We start from the raw sequence: 14,884 nt of genomic DNA, 5'->3' as shown, positions 1-14,884 counted from the left end.
ATCTAACCGCATAATAACCTTAATCAAAAAATCATTTCTTGATTGCTTACTTGATGTCTATTTTAAAAGAAAAGAAAGAAATAAAACTACTAGGTTCTTTATTTATTGGGTATTTGGTTCCTAAATAATTAACGTTATTTCAATGGTTTTTTCAAAAATATATTTACTTTTTAATTGTCAAAGAATGTACAATTTAGGTACAAGTATCTTAAATTCTCCAATCAAATTCGATTATATGTTTTTATTGATCAATAAATCATATAGTTATGCAAACACATTTTAAATTTAATTTTGAAATTTAAGGTAACTTTACCTAATTTTTTTTAATAAATAAATTAAATTAAAATTTTTATTATATATCTCAACAGATGACCTTTAGGTCAAATAATATATCTTGGTATTTTTGATAAAGACATACAAGCTCAAATCTTCCTTGCTCTACATGAAAAAAAAAAAAAATTGATGGAATGTTATCCTATTATTATAGCAATTATGGGGAAAATAATAAAAGATGCCTAATTGTGTGCAGTATGCATTTTGAGAATCATGTAAAGTAGTACGCAGTATGCGTTTTGAGAATCATTTAAAGTACTAGTATGCAATATGCATTGATTGTACATTATCATAAAACAATAAGTTTTAGTATAATAATTCAAAAAGTGACACCTTAGACCCGAACATTTAAATTCTCAAAAAAAGGAAAATTGAACGGTTTCAAATCTATGCAATTTCTTCTTTAATGATCTTTTATTTTTTTAAGATTAGAAACTTTATTGAGCCAACAATAATTAAAATTTTTGCCGGCAATATTGACAATGTCTCTAGTAAATGATCAAAATCAAACTCTTCTATATCAACTATTACTCAGGCTATTAGTTCTCACCTTTAATGTAGCCATGATTAAAAAGGTTTACATCTTTCTCAGCCAAATAAATTCCTTTAAATAATTTGCCTCCTACTACTCATCTCTCAACAAGTTTGCTTTACATTTCTGGCAATAATAAACAAATCTGATAACTATCCAAAAAACAATTCAAAATAGAGAAAATCCTAGGTGGCAGGTTGTTATAGGTTTTTTATTTAAATTCACCACTAAAATTATTTTCTTGCTCACCAGTAACGGCAAATAACAACTTGATATTTAAGATTTGTTGTAAAAATATTATGAAAATATCGTGGTCGGAGTATTTCTTAAATAGTAAAATCACATTTTTATTGAGGTACTTAGAAACGAATATTCCCTATTTTCCGTCCAAGTTCAAAATTCTCTCTCACCCCCATTATCCACTTCCACGAGAATTTCGATAGAAACTTGGTGCCTAAGCCAGAAATAAAGGGCAATAACGTCATTTCACAACAAGTTTGCCACTTTATATTGAATTCCTTTTCCCGTTGTTTTCCCTTCCAATTCCGATTCCAATTCCAAAAGCTCCTCTCTCTCTCTCTTTATATCCTTTTGGATTATATCATTTTCGGAGCAAAATCGCAAAAGGCCAATTTTTCCTCTTACATTTCTCTCTCTTTCTCTCGCTTCAAACCAAAAAGGACCGAAAACGTTTTCAAATTTCGCAAAGCAGAATCGCATAAATTGTTTGTAATTGTAATATTTTATTATTATTATTATTATTATCAGTTGTTTTTGTAAAACAAAAAAAAAAAAAAAATAAAATTCACACGAATACGTAAAATTCAATTTGGTTTTGAATTTACGTTTTTTTCCCCTGAGCTTCGTAAGAGTTCTAGGGTTTGGAGAGAGAAAATGAGTTTGTAGTGAATATAATTTAATCGTTGAGGATGGTTGACTCGTGTCGCGAGGAAGAAGAATCGTCGTCGTTGTTTTCTTCGCCGTGGTGATCGGGGCGGTGAGAACGAAAACGACGTGGTTTTTTGGGGAGGTGGAGATCATGGATTGCAAAGTGTGCGTGTCGACAGGGGATTGGTGGCTGATGAAAGGTGTTGGAGGTGGAGGTGGAGGTGGAGGTCAGATCGTCGGAGGAGGGTTGAGCCTGAGCCAAGAGAGCGAGCACGATTTGGCTCTGATGGTTAGCGATTTCTTGGAGAATGGAAGCGGTGGAACCGAGTCTTGGTGTAGCAGTGACAGCGATTCCAATCTCTCCGATCTTTCTCTCCTCGCCGATAAAATTCCGGTAACTCTCTCTCAATAGAATTGTCTATATGAGGAACTTTCCTGATTAGTTTCACTTTTTATTAACATAATTGGGTTATATTGAACATTATATGTTGTTTTTTGGTAATTTTATTCGAGGCTGAAGGGTATGAATGTAATGAAATAGTGAATAATGATTGCTTAATTGAGAAATGAAAAAACAAGTAATTGAATTTTGGTTTTTTTAGCTATCATTATTTTGTTATCAACATTTAGGGACCCAGAATTTCATCATGTTTGGTTCTTAGAAAGTATAGGGGAAATTAGACCAAGAGAGTCGTAGCTCAATTGGCACCTTGTGGCATTTTTAGCGGGACGTTCATGATTCAAATCTTTTCTCCTCCGTTATAACTGTTGAAGTTTCCGTTTATGAGCATACCGCGTGAATAGATAAGCTTACCAAGCTCACCAGAGGGCTTATAGCACACAAATTTTTGGTTTTATCAACGTGTAGTTTTGTATAGGTTTGGAACTGTAGTATAAAGTGTTTGAAGTCACAAATGTGTATAGCAACTATATGGAGAGTATGTACTATGTAGGTGAGATAATTCCTATTGTTGCTCATTTTGGTTGATGTATTCATGTAAAAGTAAACAGTTGGTTGTTCAATTAATATTGAGGTAGGACAAAAATTACTAAATTAGTATGTTTGCCTTCAATTAGGCATATTTTAATGATTTACCTGCTTTATATGTTTGTTCTGCTATTTTTACTACAATTTAGGAATGGTACCTGTAATAATTAAGTGTCATAGAGTACTTGTCTGGGAGACGAAAGTATGTTACTGAACAAATGATTGATTTTTTATTTTTTATTTTTTTATACAAACACTGTTAAAATTGCTATAATTTCACTTTGCATAAAATATATTTATGCTTGATTAAGTTTTTTGTTTTGTTAGATCTGGGTCTTGGGAGTCCTTTTAATTAGAGTTTTTATTATTTTATTTTTATCTTAATTAGAGTTTCTTGTTCATTGCAACATATTGATGGTTCATACACAAGTCCAATTCAATCTTTGGTTCTTTTTGATAACTTTTTAATTAAGGACCGGGGTGTAATCGTGTTTTTTCTTTCATTCTTTTCCCACTTAAATCTGTGATTTGTTGCTGTTAATTGCTCACCACTATTGTGTATAGAGCACATAATTCAACCTATTGTGTTGTTTTTGTTTTAAACAAAATAATTTAACAACTGTTAATCAGTATGAAAATGCTAGTTTTTTTGCTGATTTGTTGTTATTCCAACCACAGTTTTGTAAGATCTCAGTGTCTCAGTATGAGAGCGACTTGATGTCAGTTGTTAATTCTCTTATACTGTCTATGAATGAGACGGATCTTCACTATGTCAAGTCAGGTGCTTGCAATGCCAGCTGCATAAGGTTTTCTCTGGTAAAGCTTCTGAGATGCTCTGGATATGATGCTGCTGTATGTGCAACCAAATGGCAGGGTAGCGGAAAGGTCCCTGGTGGTATGCTATTGAACTCTTGAACTGCAAATCTTATATATAACTTGGCAAAAACAATATTTTTTATTAATAAAAAATAATAATAAATTTACATAATCTTAATTTATAGTGCATATTATCAGGATTTTACTTTCTGGAGTGTTGTAACCATATTTCTGGTGCATCTGTTGCCTTATTGCATGAAAATTGGAGTGGGAAACCATCCTTTGCTGAAAAAATTCTGTTATGCAATTAATATTTGATTATAAAATTTGTTTTTCTGTAATTTCTGATTGTTTACAATTTATTATGACTACTAAATGAAAGGGAGATGTATGGAATGCTGATGAAATATTAGATTTGACCATCACTGACATTTGTTTTTGTACAAATCAATTGTTATGCAGGGGATCATGAATATATTGATGTGATCAACCACAACAGCACTGGAACCACCGAGCGTTTGATCATTGATATTGATTTCCGGAGTCACTTTGAAATAGCTAGAGCTGTTGATTCATATGACAGAATATTGAATTCACTTCCAGTCGCATATGCGGGTTCCTTCACCAGGCTGAAACAATTTCTTCAGATAATGGTTGAGGCAGCTAAATCTTCTCTCAAGCAGAATTCAATGCCACTTCCTCCATGGAGGTCGCTTGCATATCTGCAGGCTAAGTGGCAATCACCCTACCAAAGACACATTAATCCAGATGAACCGAACATTAGCAAAACTAATTCTGTTGACCATAACCAGTGCAGTGGACATTTGAAGAGGCTGCAGTCTTTGCTTCAATCTGAAATGGAAGCAGAGCGATTATTAAAGCCCATAAACAGTGACAATAACTGGAGGCTGAAGCCTGAGAGGCGGAGGCGCTCTTTTTACCGGACTACTTAAGATGTACAGAGTTTTTGGCCTTTGAGAAAAGAGTTACTTTCAAAAGGAGAGTGTATTGCGGCTTTTTATTTATAATTTTTTTGTCCCTAATACTAAATAAGTGAGAAACCTGAAGAAAGGGCAGGTTTCATATAGCTTCCACAGTGATGGTAATAAGCCATGTCATGGTGGAGAAATTTCTATTAATATTATTCCCGGAGTCATACATACCAGTTTTGTTCATTGCCAACAGCCATTGGACAATGGTTTTGGGTTTTTGGATCTGCTGCTGGTTCTCTCTAGCATTAGCGACAGCCAAAAGTGTAGAATGAGTTGGTATGTTGCTCGACCACGGTGCATCATCCTACAGAGAGTCACAGATTGTATTTGTTTTTGTCTTTTCAATAGTTTCTATCATGTATTCCTTGCCTTTTGTTTTTGTGGGCCTAGGAAATTTTGTTACTATATCTTTTTTCCTTTTAATTTCTTTTCCTCGTTTAATATTGAGTGGTATTTCTTTTCCTGTGGTCAAATGGTTGCTTGAACTACAATTTTTTTATAGGGTAAAACTTAAATAATGTAGTTGCTTCTGATGGCTGAGTATTACAATTTACAACTGCTTACTGTAATATCTTTTTTAGCTGAATACTGCTTACTGTAATTTATTTGGTTACTACTTGTTACTTGCATTTCTTTATCGGTTGTCTTTCCTCTTGATTAGTGTTTGTGTTAGTATTATGGGCTCAAAATTGATAGTCCCTTTGGATTTGTGTGTTGGTTTGATGGTTTTTTGTTCACTTACTTCATTGCTAATCCTTTTTTTTTTTTTTTTTTTTTTTTTTTTTTTTTTTTTTTTAAATCTGAACTAATTAACTAATCCTAACATGTGCAACTCTTGTAATCTCATATTCTCATCCAACTGAGTTTCAAGGAGCCACCTCAAGGTTGAATCACATGCATGGGAGTGAGAGAAGGCTGCCATAGAAGTTTGGAGAGCATTGGATCAAGGACTGTTGATCAGCACTCCAAATTTCATTTTTTTAGTTGGATTGATTTCTATAACATGATCTAAATGACTAATGGTTTTATCTTACTGGTTCTAACACGTTTGGGATTCTTTGATTAATGGTCCAATTGGATTGACCAATGAAATGCATTACTCTTATTTTTAATCTCCCTTTTACCAATAGAGGTTCTTTTGGCTACTTTTTCATCAAGGTTTGGCTCCTTTCAACCACAGAGGTCTTCATCAAGGTGACCCGTTGTGTCCCTTTCTATTCACCATTGCTTCTGTGGTAATCTTTTATTTGCTTTTTGAAGAACAAAAAGTGGTTCTACAAGGCATCAAAGTGAGTAGGGCCAGGGCAAGGATGACCATATCCTATGTATAAAAGCGGCTATGCCGCTACAGTGATTTGTTATTGTACATTCAGTGTTAAAATACTGTTCATCTACAGTGCAATTTTGGTGAGTCCCTCTATTTTGTCTGTTTGTGGAGTGCCAAATGATACGTTTTGGCTGAATATAAAATCACTGTAGCTACAGTGATTTTGGTTTCGCGAGCCATTGCATTGTAGCTACAGTGCCTAAATTTTATTTTTTTTTCATCCTCCAGTAATCGGTTTGTGTTTTTTTTTTTTTTTTCTTTTATATATTTATGTAAACATTGTAAACTGATATATATATATATATATATATTGTTATACTGACACAATAAATTTCATAATATTTTCACAATTATTGACGTGTCAATTTCTTACAAGTCGAAATAAAATAATAAAATATAAGAGTGTAACCAATCACAATTAAAAATAAATGTTTTGAGAAAATGTTGTCACTGTAGCTACAGTGATTTTGGTTTCATGAGCCACTGCACTGTAGCTACAGTGCCTAAAGTTTTTTTTTTTTTTTAGTAATCTGTTTGTGTTTTTTTTTTTTTTAAAAATATTTTAAGCTGGTATATATATTGTTATACTGACACAATAAATTTCATAATACTTTCACAATTATTGACGTGTCAATTTCCTACAAGTCGAAATAAAATAATAAAATATGAGTGTGACCAACCACAACTAAAAATAAATGTTTTGAGAAAATGTTACAACACTTATTGTTATCACAATATTTTCACAATTGTTGAGATCTCAGTTTCTTATAGATCAAATAAAAAAATGCCAAGTCCACAACATTTTAACATTAATTTCTATAATGCCTAAAGTTTTTTTTTTTTAAGTGAGGTGCACCTTTTCTTTTCTTTTCTTTTTTTTCTTTTTTTCTCTTCAAGTATGTCAGTTGGTTTGAGCTTTGTTTTTGTTTTTGTTTCTGTTTTTTGTTTGGTTATTATTATTATTTTTTTTAAGATCTTTATATGTTTACTTTGTACTTGCAATGCAAGTTTACATTGTAAATACACAAAAGTGGTTAATATTATACACATTTGCACAAAAAATGGTAAATATTGTGACGCATGTGTCAATTCCTTATAGGTTAAAATAAAATAATAAAATATCATACCGAGATCTAGCACAACTAAAAATGTCGTGACATTTTGTTGTTATATATTCACAATTATTGAGGTGTAAGTTATAGGTCAAAATAAGATAATAAAATATAGGACTGGGATCTATCATGGTTGAAAATAGAGGTATTGTGAAAACGTTGTAATATTTTGTTGTATTCATAGACTTTTTTTTTTGTTGGTTTAGTCAAATTTAGTAATCTATATATAAAAAGAGTAAACGGGAAAAGCTATCATAGTTTCGTTATAGTAGTTTTGACTTGTTCAATTTTCAGTGTTTTGTGAATGCGTAATGTTGCAATAGAATTGCTATATTATTTTTGGTTTGTCCAATTCACACTATTTTACATTATAATAAAATATTAACACAATAAATTGGCACAATATTTTCACAATTTTTGAGATGTTAATTCCTTATAATTCGAAATAAAATAATAAAATATTATACTAGAACTAACCACAACTAAAAATAAAGGTAATGTGAAAAATGATGTGTACATTCACAATATTTTTTACAATACTTTCATAACAAGTTATAGGTAGTAATTTGTTTTTGGTTCTAATTTAAACTTACTAATGAAATTACTTTTTTGTCCACCAATAACAACCAGTAACAACCTACTACTTATGATTTGTTATGAAAATATCGTGGACATAGCTTTTTTTTTTTGGTGAATAGGTTAAAACATCTTGTTGTTGTCACAATATTTTCAAAGATGTTGAGTTGTCAATTTTTTACAAGTCAAAATAAAATATAACAAAATTATAAAGGTATTATGAAAATGTTATGCCATTCTGTTGTGTTTTTAGAAATTTTTTGTGGGTTTAGTAAGATTTGTTGAGCCAAAATTCACTATTTCACATACAATTTTCTTGGGTTGACTTTTTGTATTTTTTTTTCTTTGCGCACCATTTTAAGTAAAACTACATAGTTTTACACACAAAAACAAAAACAAAACTTAGGAAAAAAACACTTTTCATCTTTTATGTTTGGGGTAGTTTACAAATCCTCCTTCTTAAACTTTAAAATCAAGCAATTTTTCCCTTAATATTTTGGAAAAGAGCAAATATGTCATGTTATTATTTTCTCAGTTAAACCCTAATGAAAACTTATGATTATTAAAATATTTTATTGTGTAATGTCTAAAATACTCCCACTAAATTTTAACATCCCAAAAATTTTCTTCTAGTATTTTGAGTTTTAGATGGTAATAATTCTTGGAAAGTTAGAATGATGATATAAGGTTTTTTATTTGTTATCTAATGAACATTGATTTTCTAGGTTTAAATTTTTAAAACTTAAAATTTATCTAATGGAAAAATTCAATAATACATGCCTTTTGTTATCTTTTTTCATTTTTATTTTTTATCTTCTTAGCAAAACTCAGTTGTTTATTGTTGGAAGATGATGATATTCGTTATAATTCTTAGAAGTTTTTAGTGAGTAGATATATTGACTATAACAAATAAGTACTAAAAAATTATTATAGTGAAATAGATATTTATATGTTAAATAGCTTTCCTAACTTTGTGGTGGATCAAAATTCTTATATGGATGAGATTAACTTTTTATGACATAATTATCAAAATTCTTATAATTAATATCTCTTTTGATTAATGTAAAGCTCTATGTATTATAAAAATCAAATTATTTATATCTTTATTTTGTGATACAAATAAAATCTAGAATTGATCTTAATTACTACTTTTTTTTTTCATGGCTAGCACGTGCATGTGCTGCCCTAACTAGCATATATAAAAGTGTGAATGCGCTAAAACACTGTAGCTACAGTGCTTTGGTTTCATGAGCCACTTTTTTTTTCCCAAGTTTTGAACAGTAACCATAGTGCCACAATTTTTTTTTTTCTTCAGTAATCAGTTTACATTTTTTTTCTCTTTAAATATTTATGTAAGCCGTATATATATTGTTATACTGACACAACAAATTTCACAATGTTTTCAAAATTATTGACGTGCGTGAATGCGCTCATTGTAGCTACAGTAGCTACAATTTTTTTTTTCTTCAGTAATCGGTTTGCATTTTTTTTCTTTTTAAATATTTATGTAAGCAGTATATATATTGTTATACTAACACAACAAATTTCATAATGTTTTCAAAATTATTGACGTGTGCGAATGCACTCACTGTAGCTCCAGTGTTTTGTTTTGTGAGCCACCTTTTTTTTTCCAAGTTTTGATCAGTGGCACTGTAGCTACAATAGCTATAGTTTTTTTTTTTTTTTTTTAATAATTTTTTTTATATAAGCTGGTATATATATTGTTATACTGACACAACAAATCTCATAATGTTTTCACAATTATTGACGTGTTAATTTCTTACAAGTCGAAATAAAATAATAAAATAAATGTTTTGAGAAAATGTTACAACATTTATTGTTATCACAATATTTTTACAATTGTTGAGATCTCAGTTTCTTATAGATCAAATAAAAAAATGATAAGTCGACAACATTTTAACATTAAATTCTACAGTGCCTAAAGTTTTTATTTTTTTTTAATTTTTTTTTCCAGTTATAGGTTTGTTTGTTTTTTTTTTTTTTTTTTTTTTTTTTCTTTTAAATATTTATGTAAGCTGGCATATCTATTAACTATATAAAAAGAGCCAAAGGCCCATGAATAGTATTTTTTTGGTTAATTCAATTAGTGAGGTGCACTTTTTTTTTTTTCCCCCTTCAAGTATGCCAGTTGGTTTGAGCTTTGTTTTTTGTTTTTTTGCTTTTTTTTTTTGTTTTTTTTTGTTTTTGTTTTTTTAAGATCTTTATATGTTTACTTTGTACTTGCAATGTAAGTTTACATTGTAAATACACAAAAGTGGTTAATATTTTACACATTTGCACAAAAAATGGTAAATATTGTACAAATTTTGTAAATGTGTACAAAATTTGCCAATTTTTGTGTGTCTACAATATAAATTTACATTGTAATTAAGTACAATGTATACATAGAGATATTATGAAAATGTTGTGATGCATGTGTCAATTCCTTATGGGTCAAAATAAAATAAAATAAAATAATAAAATATTATACCGAGATCTAGCACAACTAAAAATGTTGTGACATTTTATTGTTATTACAATATATTCACAACTATTGAGGTGTAAGTTATAAGTCAAAATAAAATAATAAAATATTGGACTGAGATCTGTCACGGTCTTATACGAATGAGAATAGTTTTTTATGATATAACTATCAAAATTCTTAAAATTAATGTCTCTTTTGATTAATGTAAATCTCTATATATTTTAAAAATCAAATGATTTATATATTTATTTTGTAAAACGAATAAAATCTAAAATTGATCCTAATCACTAGTTTTTTTATAAACGGTTTTGCTAATAATCATTTCATATTCAGTAAGGCTTCTGTCAAAGATGTGGAATGAAATTATTTTCGGACTAGACACATGCATTTGGTCAAGCCGAGCAATAATCAAGGCAAAATCATTTGTCCATTTCAGTAACATCATCTGCCTTATCCAACCTTCTCAGGCTGCCTTGATGAAATTAACATAATGCCCAATGCTATTTGGGTTGTTGACCCAATTGCGTGCTAAGATAACTGGATTCTTAACAACCAGTTACTAAAAGTTCACCAAGTTTGGTATCAGATTATTTAATTGGTTGGGAGATTAATGCTGAAAGCTTGAGTTTGTCCTCGGTGTAGTAAATTCCATTTCTAGGATTTTTCAAAGATCTTCTAACTGCTTACTTGATACCTTGTTAGTATTTCTTTTTAGGATGCTTACTTGATGCTCTCTATTATTTATATATATATATATATACAATAGAAAAAGACAACCACTTGACTCTTGTTTGAAATCGTGTTTGAAAGTTATAATTTATTTGAGTAGTTTTTTAATGAGATTTATGGGCCAATTGAATTGAGAGGGAAATAGGAGACGTAAAGTATAGTAGAGTATAATTGGTTCAAAATTAATCTATTTTCAGCTCAAAAAACCTCTAACCTGCCCTAATCCCAACCTGTCCAGCACGGATTTTCCTTGCCCGTTTGCCATCCCTACTTGAACTCACATCTATTGATTACACTTGACTCATCTGAATGCATAGAAAACCCATCTCTTGGAGAGATGAATTCAACGCTTGAACGTCCTCCTAAGAGATTACATAGCTATCAAAAACTGCTCTATTAATAATGTAACCCAATTCCATCGTTAAATACTGAATCAATACATAAGACCATGATAATTTGATATCTATCCTTTTAAATACTTTAAAGAGTTCGCAGAAAATGTGCACGCACAGATACTGCATATATACCCAAATAAAAACCTCATCCTAGCATATCCTCAAACCAAAGAAAACTTGATTTTCAATCAAGCAAAATAACTCTTGTGGAGCACCACTCATAATTTGGCAAACCAAAACTTTTAAGGAGAACCAAAAAAGAAAACAGAGAAGATATATTGAAAGGGCACTGTGGTACACTGTTTCAACCTAATTCTTTTTACCCCTACTCCGTCTGCGTGAAACTTGGACCCATCCATCTTCTGTTTCTTCTGCCACCTTTGGCCTAGGGTCATCGACTATCATGTTTACATGATTCAAATTTGATTGGGACTCTGGTGCATCCACCATCATATTTGATGAATTCTCATTCTTATTGGCAACATCTCTGCTTACATTGTCATCATCATCGTCGTCGTCGTCATCATCATCATCACTCACAGCCTGGCAGTAGGGAAGAAAGAGGAGATATTATATTATTAAAGTCTAAAAATTTTGATTTCAGCCTCACAATTCTTGTATAGTGTATACTGAATCATTTGATTCATGGCCTCAAGGCACTTGGTGAGCAAAAGAGATTATGTTTCCACCATACATGATTATACATCCAAATGAAAGAATCCTAATATCCCATCTAAAAAAATTTCGATAATACATACATAAAAAGTAGGAAGGCAATCACTGCAAAATTTGCAACATAATGGTAGTACTAGTAGTAGCGTAAGTAGACACATTTTATATATATATATATATAACAAAACATTATTAACGATCAAAAGTATCCCAAGTACACAAGGAGCATACAAAAGGAACAACACAATCAAGTTCTCAAGTTACAATGAAGAAAGATCCCTATATAATAAATTTTTTCCTGGTTCATTTTTCTTACATAGAAAAGCTTAAGTTTTCTATCAACTCTCTTTGATATTTGACTAGAAACACAGTACCAATATAAAGGGGACCACATAGGTTTACAGAAATTCCTAAGTGAAAATTGCTGGTCTCACAATATTTCTTACTAGGTTAGCAAACATTGTAAGGCAGGGCCAGCCGAAAATTCTTAAGTAGAGCTTACAGCAGAGAAAACACACAAACTTGCCAATCCAAATTCCACTTCAGCAAATGGAAATTGGTTGTTACATTCTCATCTAAGCAACTCACACAATCCACAAGACTTGAACTCCTGAATTGACCTACCACCCCATTTTTAAGAGAAGGTGGGGGGGGGGGGGGGGGTGCCTTTTAACCCAAAGACCAGGCATAGTTTGGTTATACGTGATACAAGAAACTACCTACATCATGTCAACTGATGCACCTCTTGTTGAAACATTTATATTCTGTTAAAAATTTCCAACTACCTCACAAGGGCAACACCAAAAAACACACTAGAATCTAGGAAAAACAAAAGAATGACACCTTATATAAGACATTATTCTGATTAAGAAGCATAAAGGATTTAGGCCAAGATTTCTACACAAAAATCACCTGTCTGACATGATGAACAGCAGCTTTATTTTGATTGGCTTCCCTTAGGCTTTCAATAGCCTGAAACTTCCCTTCCAAACATTCTTCATGCATAACCATCAGTTTATAGGCTACCTGTGTAGTTAGACAAAGTGCGGAAAAACCAACACTCAATAGTAAATATTAACCTCATATTAAAAGACTAACCAGAGAACATAAGCATTCAAATGAGAGACATTAAAATTACAGATATCCTGACCAATTGAGTAAAACTTAAAGAGTATGAACTATGGCATTCTTATCTAGTTTTTAAAGATACAAACAGGCGTAAATAAAAAATAAAGGAATCCACTATGGCTAGGGGAGGAAGATATGCAATTAAAGAACTATGGTGATCTCCTAATATTAAAAAAAAAGTCGTACTTAGTGCACAAATCTCCCACTTTTTGTAGGGCATGGGAAAGGTAGTTGATAGACAGCCTTACCGTCAATTTTTTTTTTTTTTTTTTTTTTGGAGAGGCTGATCTCCTAATATCAAGGCCACCAAAAAAAAAAAAAAAACGAGGAAAAGAATGAGCTTTATAAAAAAATGTAGTTTCTTTACCACTTTATAGATACTATAATAGGATGATATATGTAGTCAAATTACAAAACATGATATAATTATTGGAAGTACTAACAAAACCCCATTATCAAATAAAATCATGGACTCTGCCAAGTCAAGGTTGAATAATTTAGAGAATGTGTACCTCCTCAATGCTGCCATCATCAACCTCGGTATTGAGGGTCAGCAAACCTTCCTCAAGTACAGCTTCTAAATCATCCATATAAAGAGGCTCTAAAAAAAACATTATAATAAAAATTTATCAGTGAAATAATTGAAAAAAAAAAACAGTTCAATTGTGAAATTCAAAACATTGGGGACCAAGGTTCCTCACCTAAATCTTAAAAAAATTAAACATCAATTTTTTTTTTTTTTTTTGAGAAACAGACTAACTGTTAAACACACACATACACACTTAATTACACTCTCTCACCAAGCTCAAACACATTACTTGGACCATCAACTACATTCACAAAAATGAATTATAAAATTACTTGGACCATAAAGCCCATCAAATACTAAACCCCCATCAATCTCAGATTTCTTGAGGAAGTTCTTATCATAGAATACTTGTCAATTCCTGCTTTGCTTGGCAAAATGAAGTACTCAACGGAACCAAATAATACTAACAGTAACAAAAATAAGTAAACAAAAAAAGAAAAAAAAAAAAAGAACAATTCAAACAGAGAATCAAATTAAATCAAAACCATTTTTCATTACAAAACTTGCTACATTAGTTAGGTTAAAAGAAACCCATTTAGTTAATAAAACAAAATTAAACCACTAATCCCAGGAAAAAAATAAACCTTAAAAAAAGAAAGGAAAAAAAAAAAAACCAATTTTGTGAATTCCAACCAAATATCCAGATAAATCAAAAAATTTAAACTAAACAATTATATAATTTCGTCAATAAAAATCCAATCATATCGTACTCTAATCACAAATTAGCTAATTCCAACCACAAAAAGCCAATCAATAACCAAGAAATGATTCTATTGCACAATTTTCATTTTCAAATTCTAATTCATAAAACCGATCAGGTTTAATCTAATTCAAAATTTGTATAAAGAAGGTAACGATGGATTTTAGTACCTTTGGACTGAGTGAACCAGTAGACGATATCGGAGCCGATTTGATCGGCTTTGAGACGCGAGTCACGGCCGCCCCACTCGTTCTCGACAGCCATTTGGAGCGCCGACCACCGAGAGAAAACTAGACCTATCCCTTCTTTGAATATCGGCAGGCTCTCCGCCGATAAAGCTTTGGGAGGAACACCATTCACATCCATTGTCACTCTCTCTATGAAAAAACCCTAAACCTGAGCTCACAAAATGTGTTTTATTCAGCGTAAAGACTAAAACGGCGCGTATAGATATTATTATTTTAGTTTTGTTGTTTTAAAAATTCTTGGAACATTTTTTTTATTATAAATGATTATATTTCAATTTATAAATAATACTATTATAACTTAATTTTTATAAATAACACTTGCTTTCTCTCTCTCTCTCTTTTTTTTTTTTTTTTAATAAATAACACTTGCTATC

At 30.9% G+C, this 14,884-nt stretch overlaps 2 protein-coding genes across 2 annotated transcripts; one reads left to right on the top strand and one right to left on the bottom strand.

Moving 5' to 3' along the window:
• Positions 1-1,398: 1,398 nt before the first annotated feature.
• Positions 1,399-5,178, top strand: LOC126697508 (uncharacterized). Its single transcript, XM_050394518.1, has 3 exons — positions 1,399-2,147; positions 3,420-3,636; positions 4,020-5,178. Exons 1-3 carry the CDS (start codon positions 1,905-1,907, stop codon positions 4,508-4,510), a joined length of 951 nt encoding a protein of 316 aa, XP_050250475.1. The 5' UTR covers positions 1,399-1,904; the 3' UTR covers positions 4,511-5,178.
• A 5,979-nt stretch (positions 5,179-11,157) lies between these two features.
• On the bottom strand, positions 11,158-14,677 carry LOC126697507 (uncharacterized). The gene is made up of 4 exons (XM_050394517.1): positions 14,433-14,677; positions 13,486-13,574; positions 12,758-12,871; positions 11,158-11,716 (listed from the first exon to the last, which is right to left on the bottom strand). Exons 1-4 carry the CDS (start codon positions 14,626-14,628, stop codon positions 11,483-11,485), a joined length of 633 nt encoding a protein of 210 aa, XP_050250474.1. The 5' UTR covers positions 14,629-14,677; the 3' UTR covers positions 11,158-11,482.
• Positions 14,678-14,884: the final 207 nt, after the last annotated feature.

The sequence above is a fragment of the Quercus robur genome, chromosome 8, assembly GCF_932294415.1.
Source record: "Quercus robur chromosome 8, dhQueRobu3.1, whole genome shotgun sequence".
Taxonomy (NCBI): domain Eukaryota; kingdom Viridiplantae; phylum Streptophyta; class Magnoliopsida; order Fagales; family Fagaceae; genus Quercus; species Quercus robur.
Note: the sequence above shows the minus strand (reverse complement) of the source record. Positions and strands in the feature narration are given on the sequence as shown.

What these genes read in the sequence shown, in the direction of transcription:
- LOC126697507 (XM_050394517.1), bottom strand. Translation starts at nt 14,628, where the DNA reads ATGGATGTGAATGGTGTTCCTCCCAAAGCTTTATCGGCGGAGAGCCTG. An exon ending in ATGATGGCAGCATTGAGGAG is followed by an intron (nt 12,872 to 13,485) that starts GTACACATTCTC and finishes CTAACTACACAG; the next exon opens with GTAGCCTATAAACTGATGGT. An exon ending in CTGTTCATCATGTCAGACAG is followed by an intron (nt 11,717 to 12,757) that starts GTGATTTTTGTG and finishes CCCTACTGCCAG; the next exon opens with GCTGTGAGTGATGATGATGA.
- LOC126697508 (XM_050394518.1), top strand. Translation starts at nt 1,905, where the DNA reads ATGGATTGCAAAGTGTGCGTGTCGACAGGGGATTGGTGGCTGATGAAA. An exon ending in TCCTCGCCGATAAAATTCCG is followed by an intron (nt 2,148 to 3,419) that starts GTAACTCTCTCT and finishes TTCCAACCACAG; the next exon opens with TTTTGTAAGATCTCAGTGTC. An exon ending in TAGCGGAAAGGTCCCTGGTG is followed by an intron (nt 3,637 to 4,019) that starts GTATGCTATTGA and finishes ATTGTTATGCAG; the next exon opens with GGGATCATGAATATATTGAT.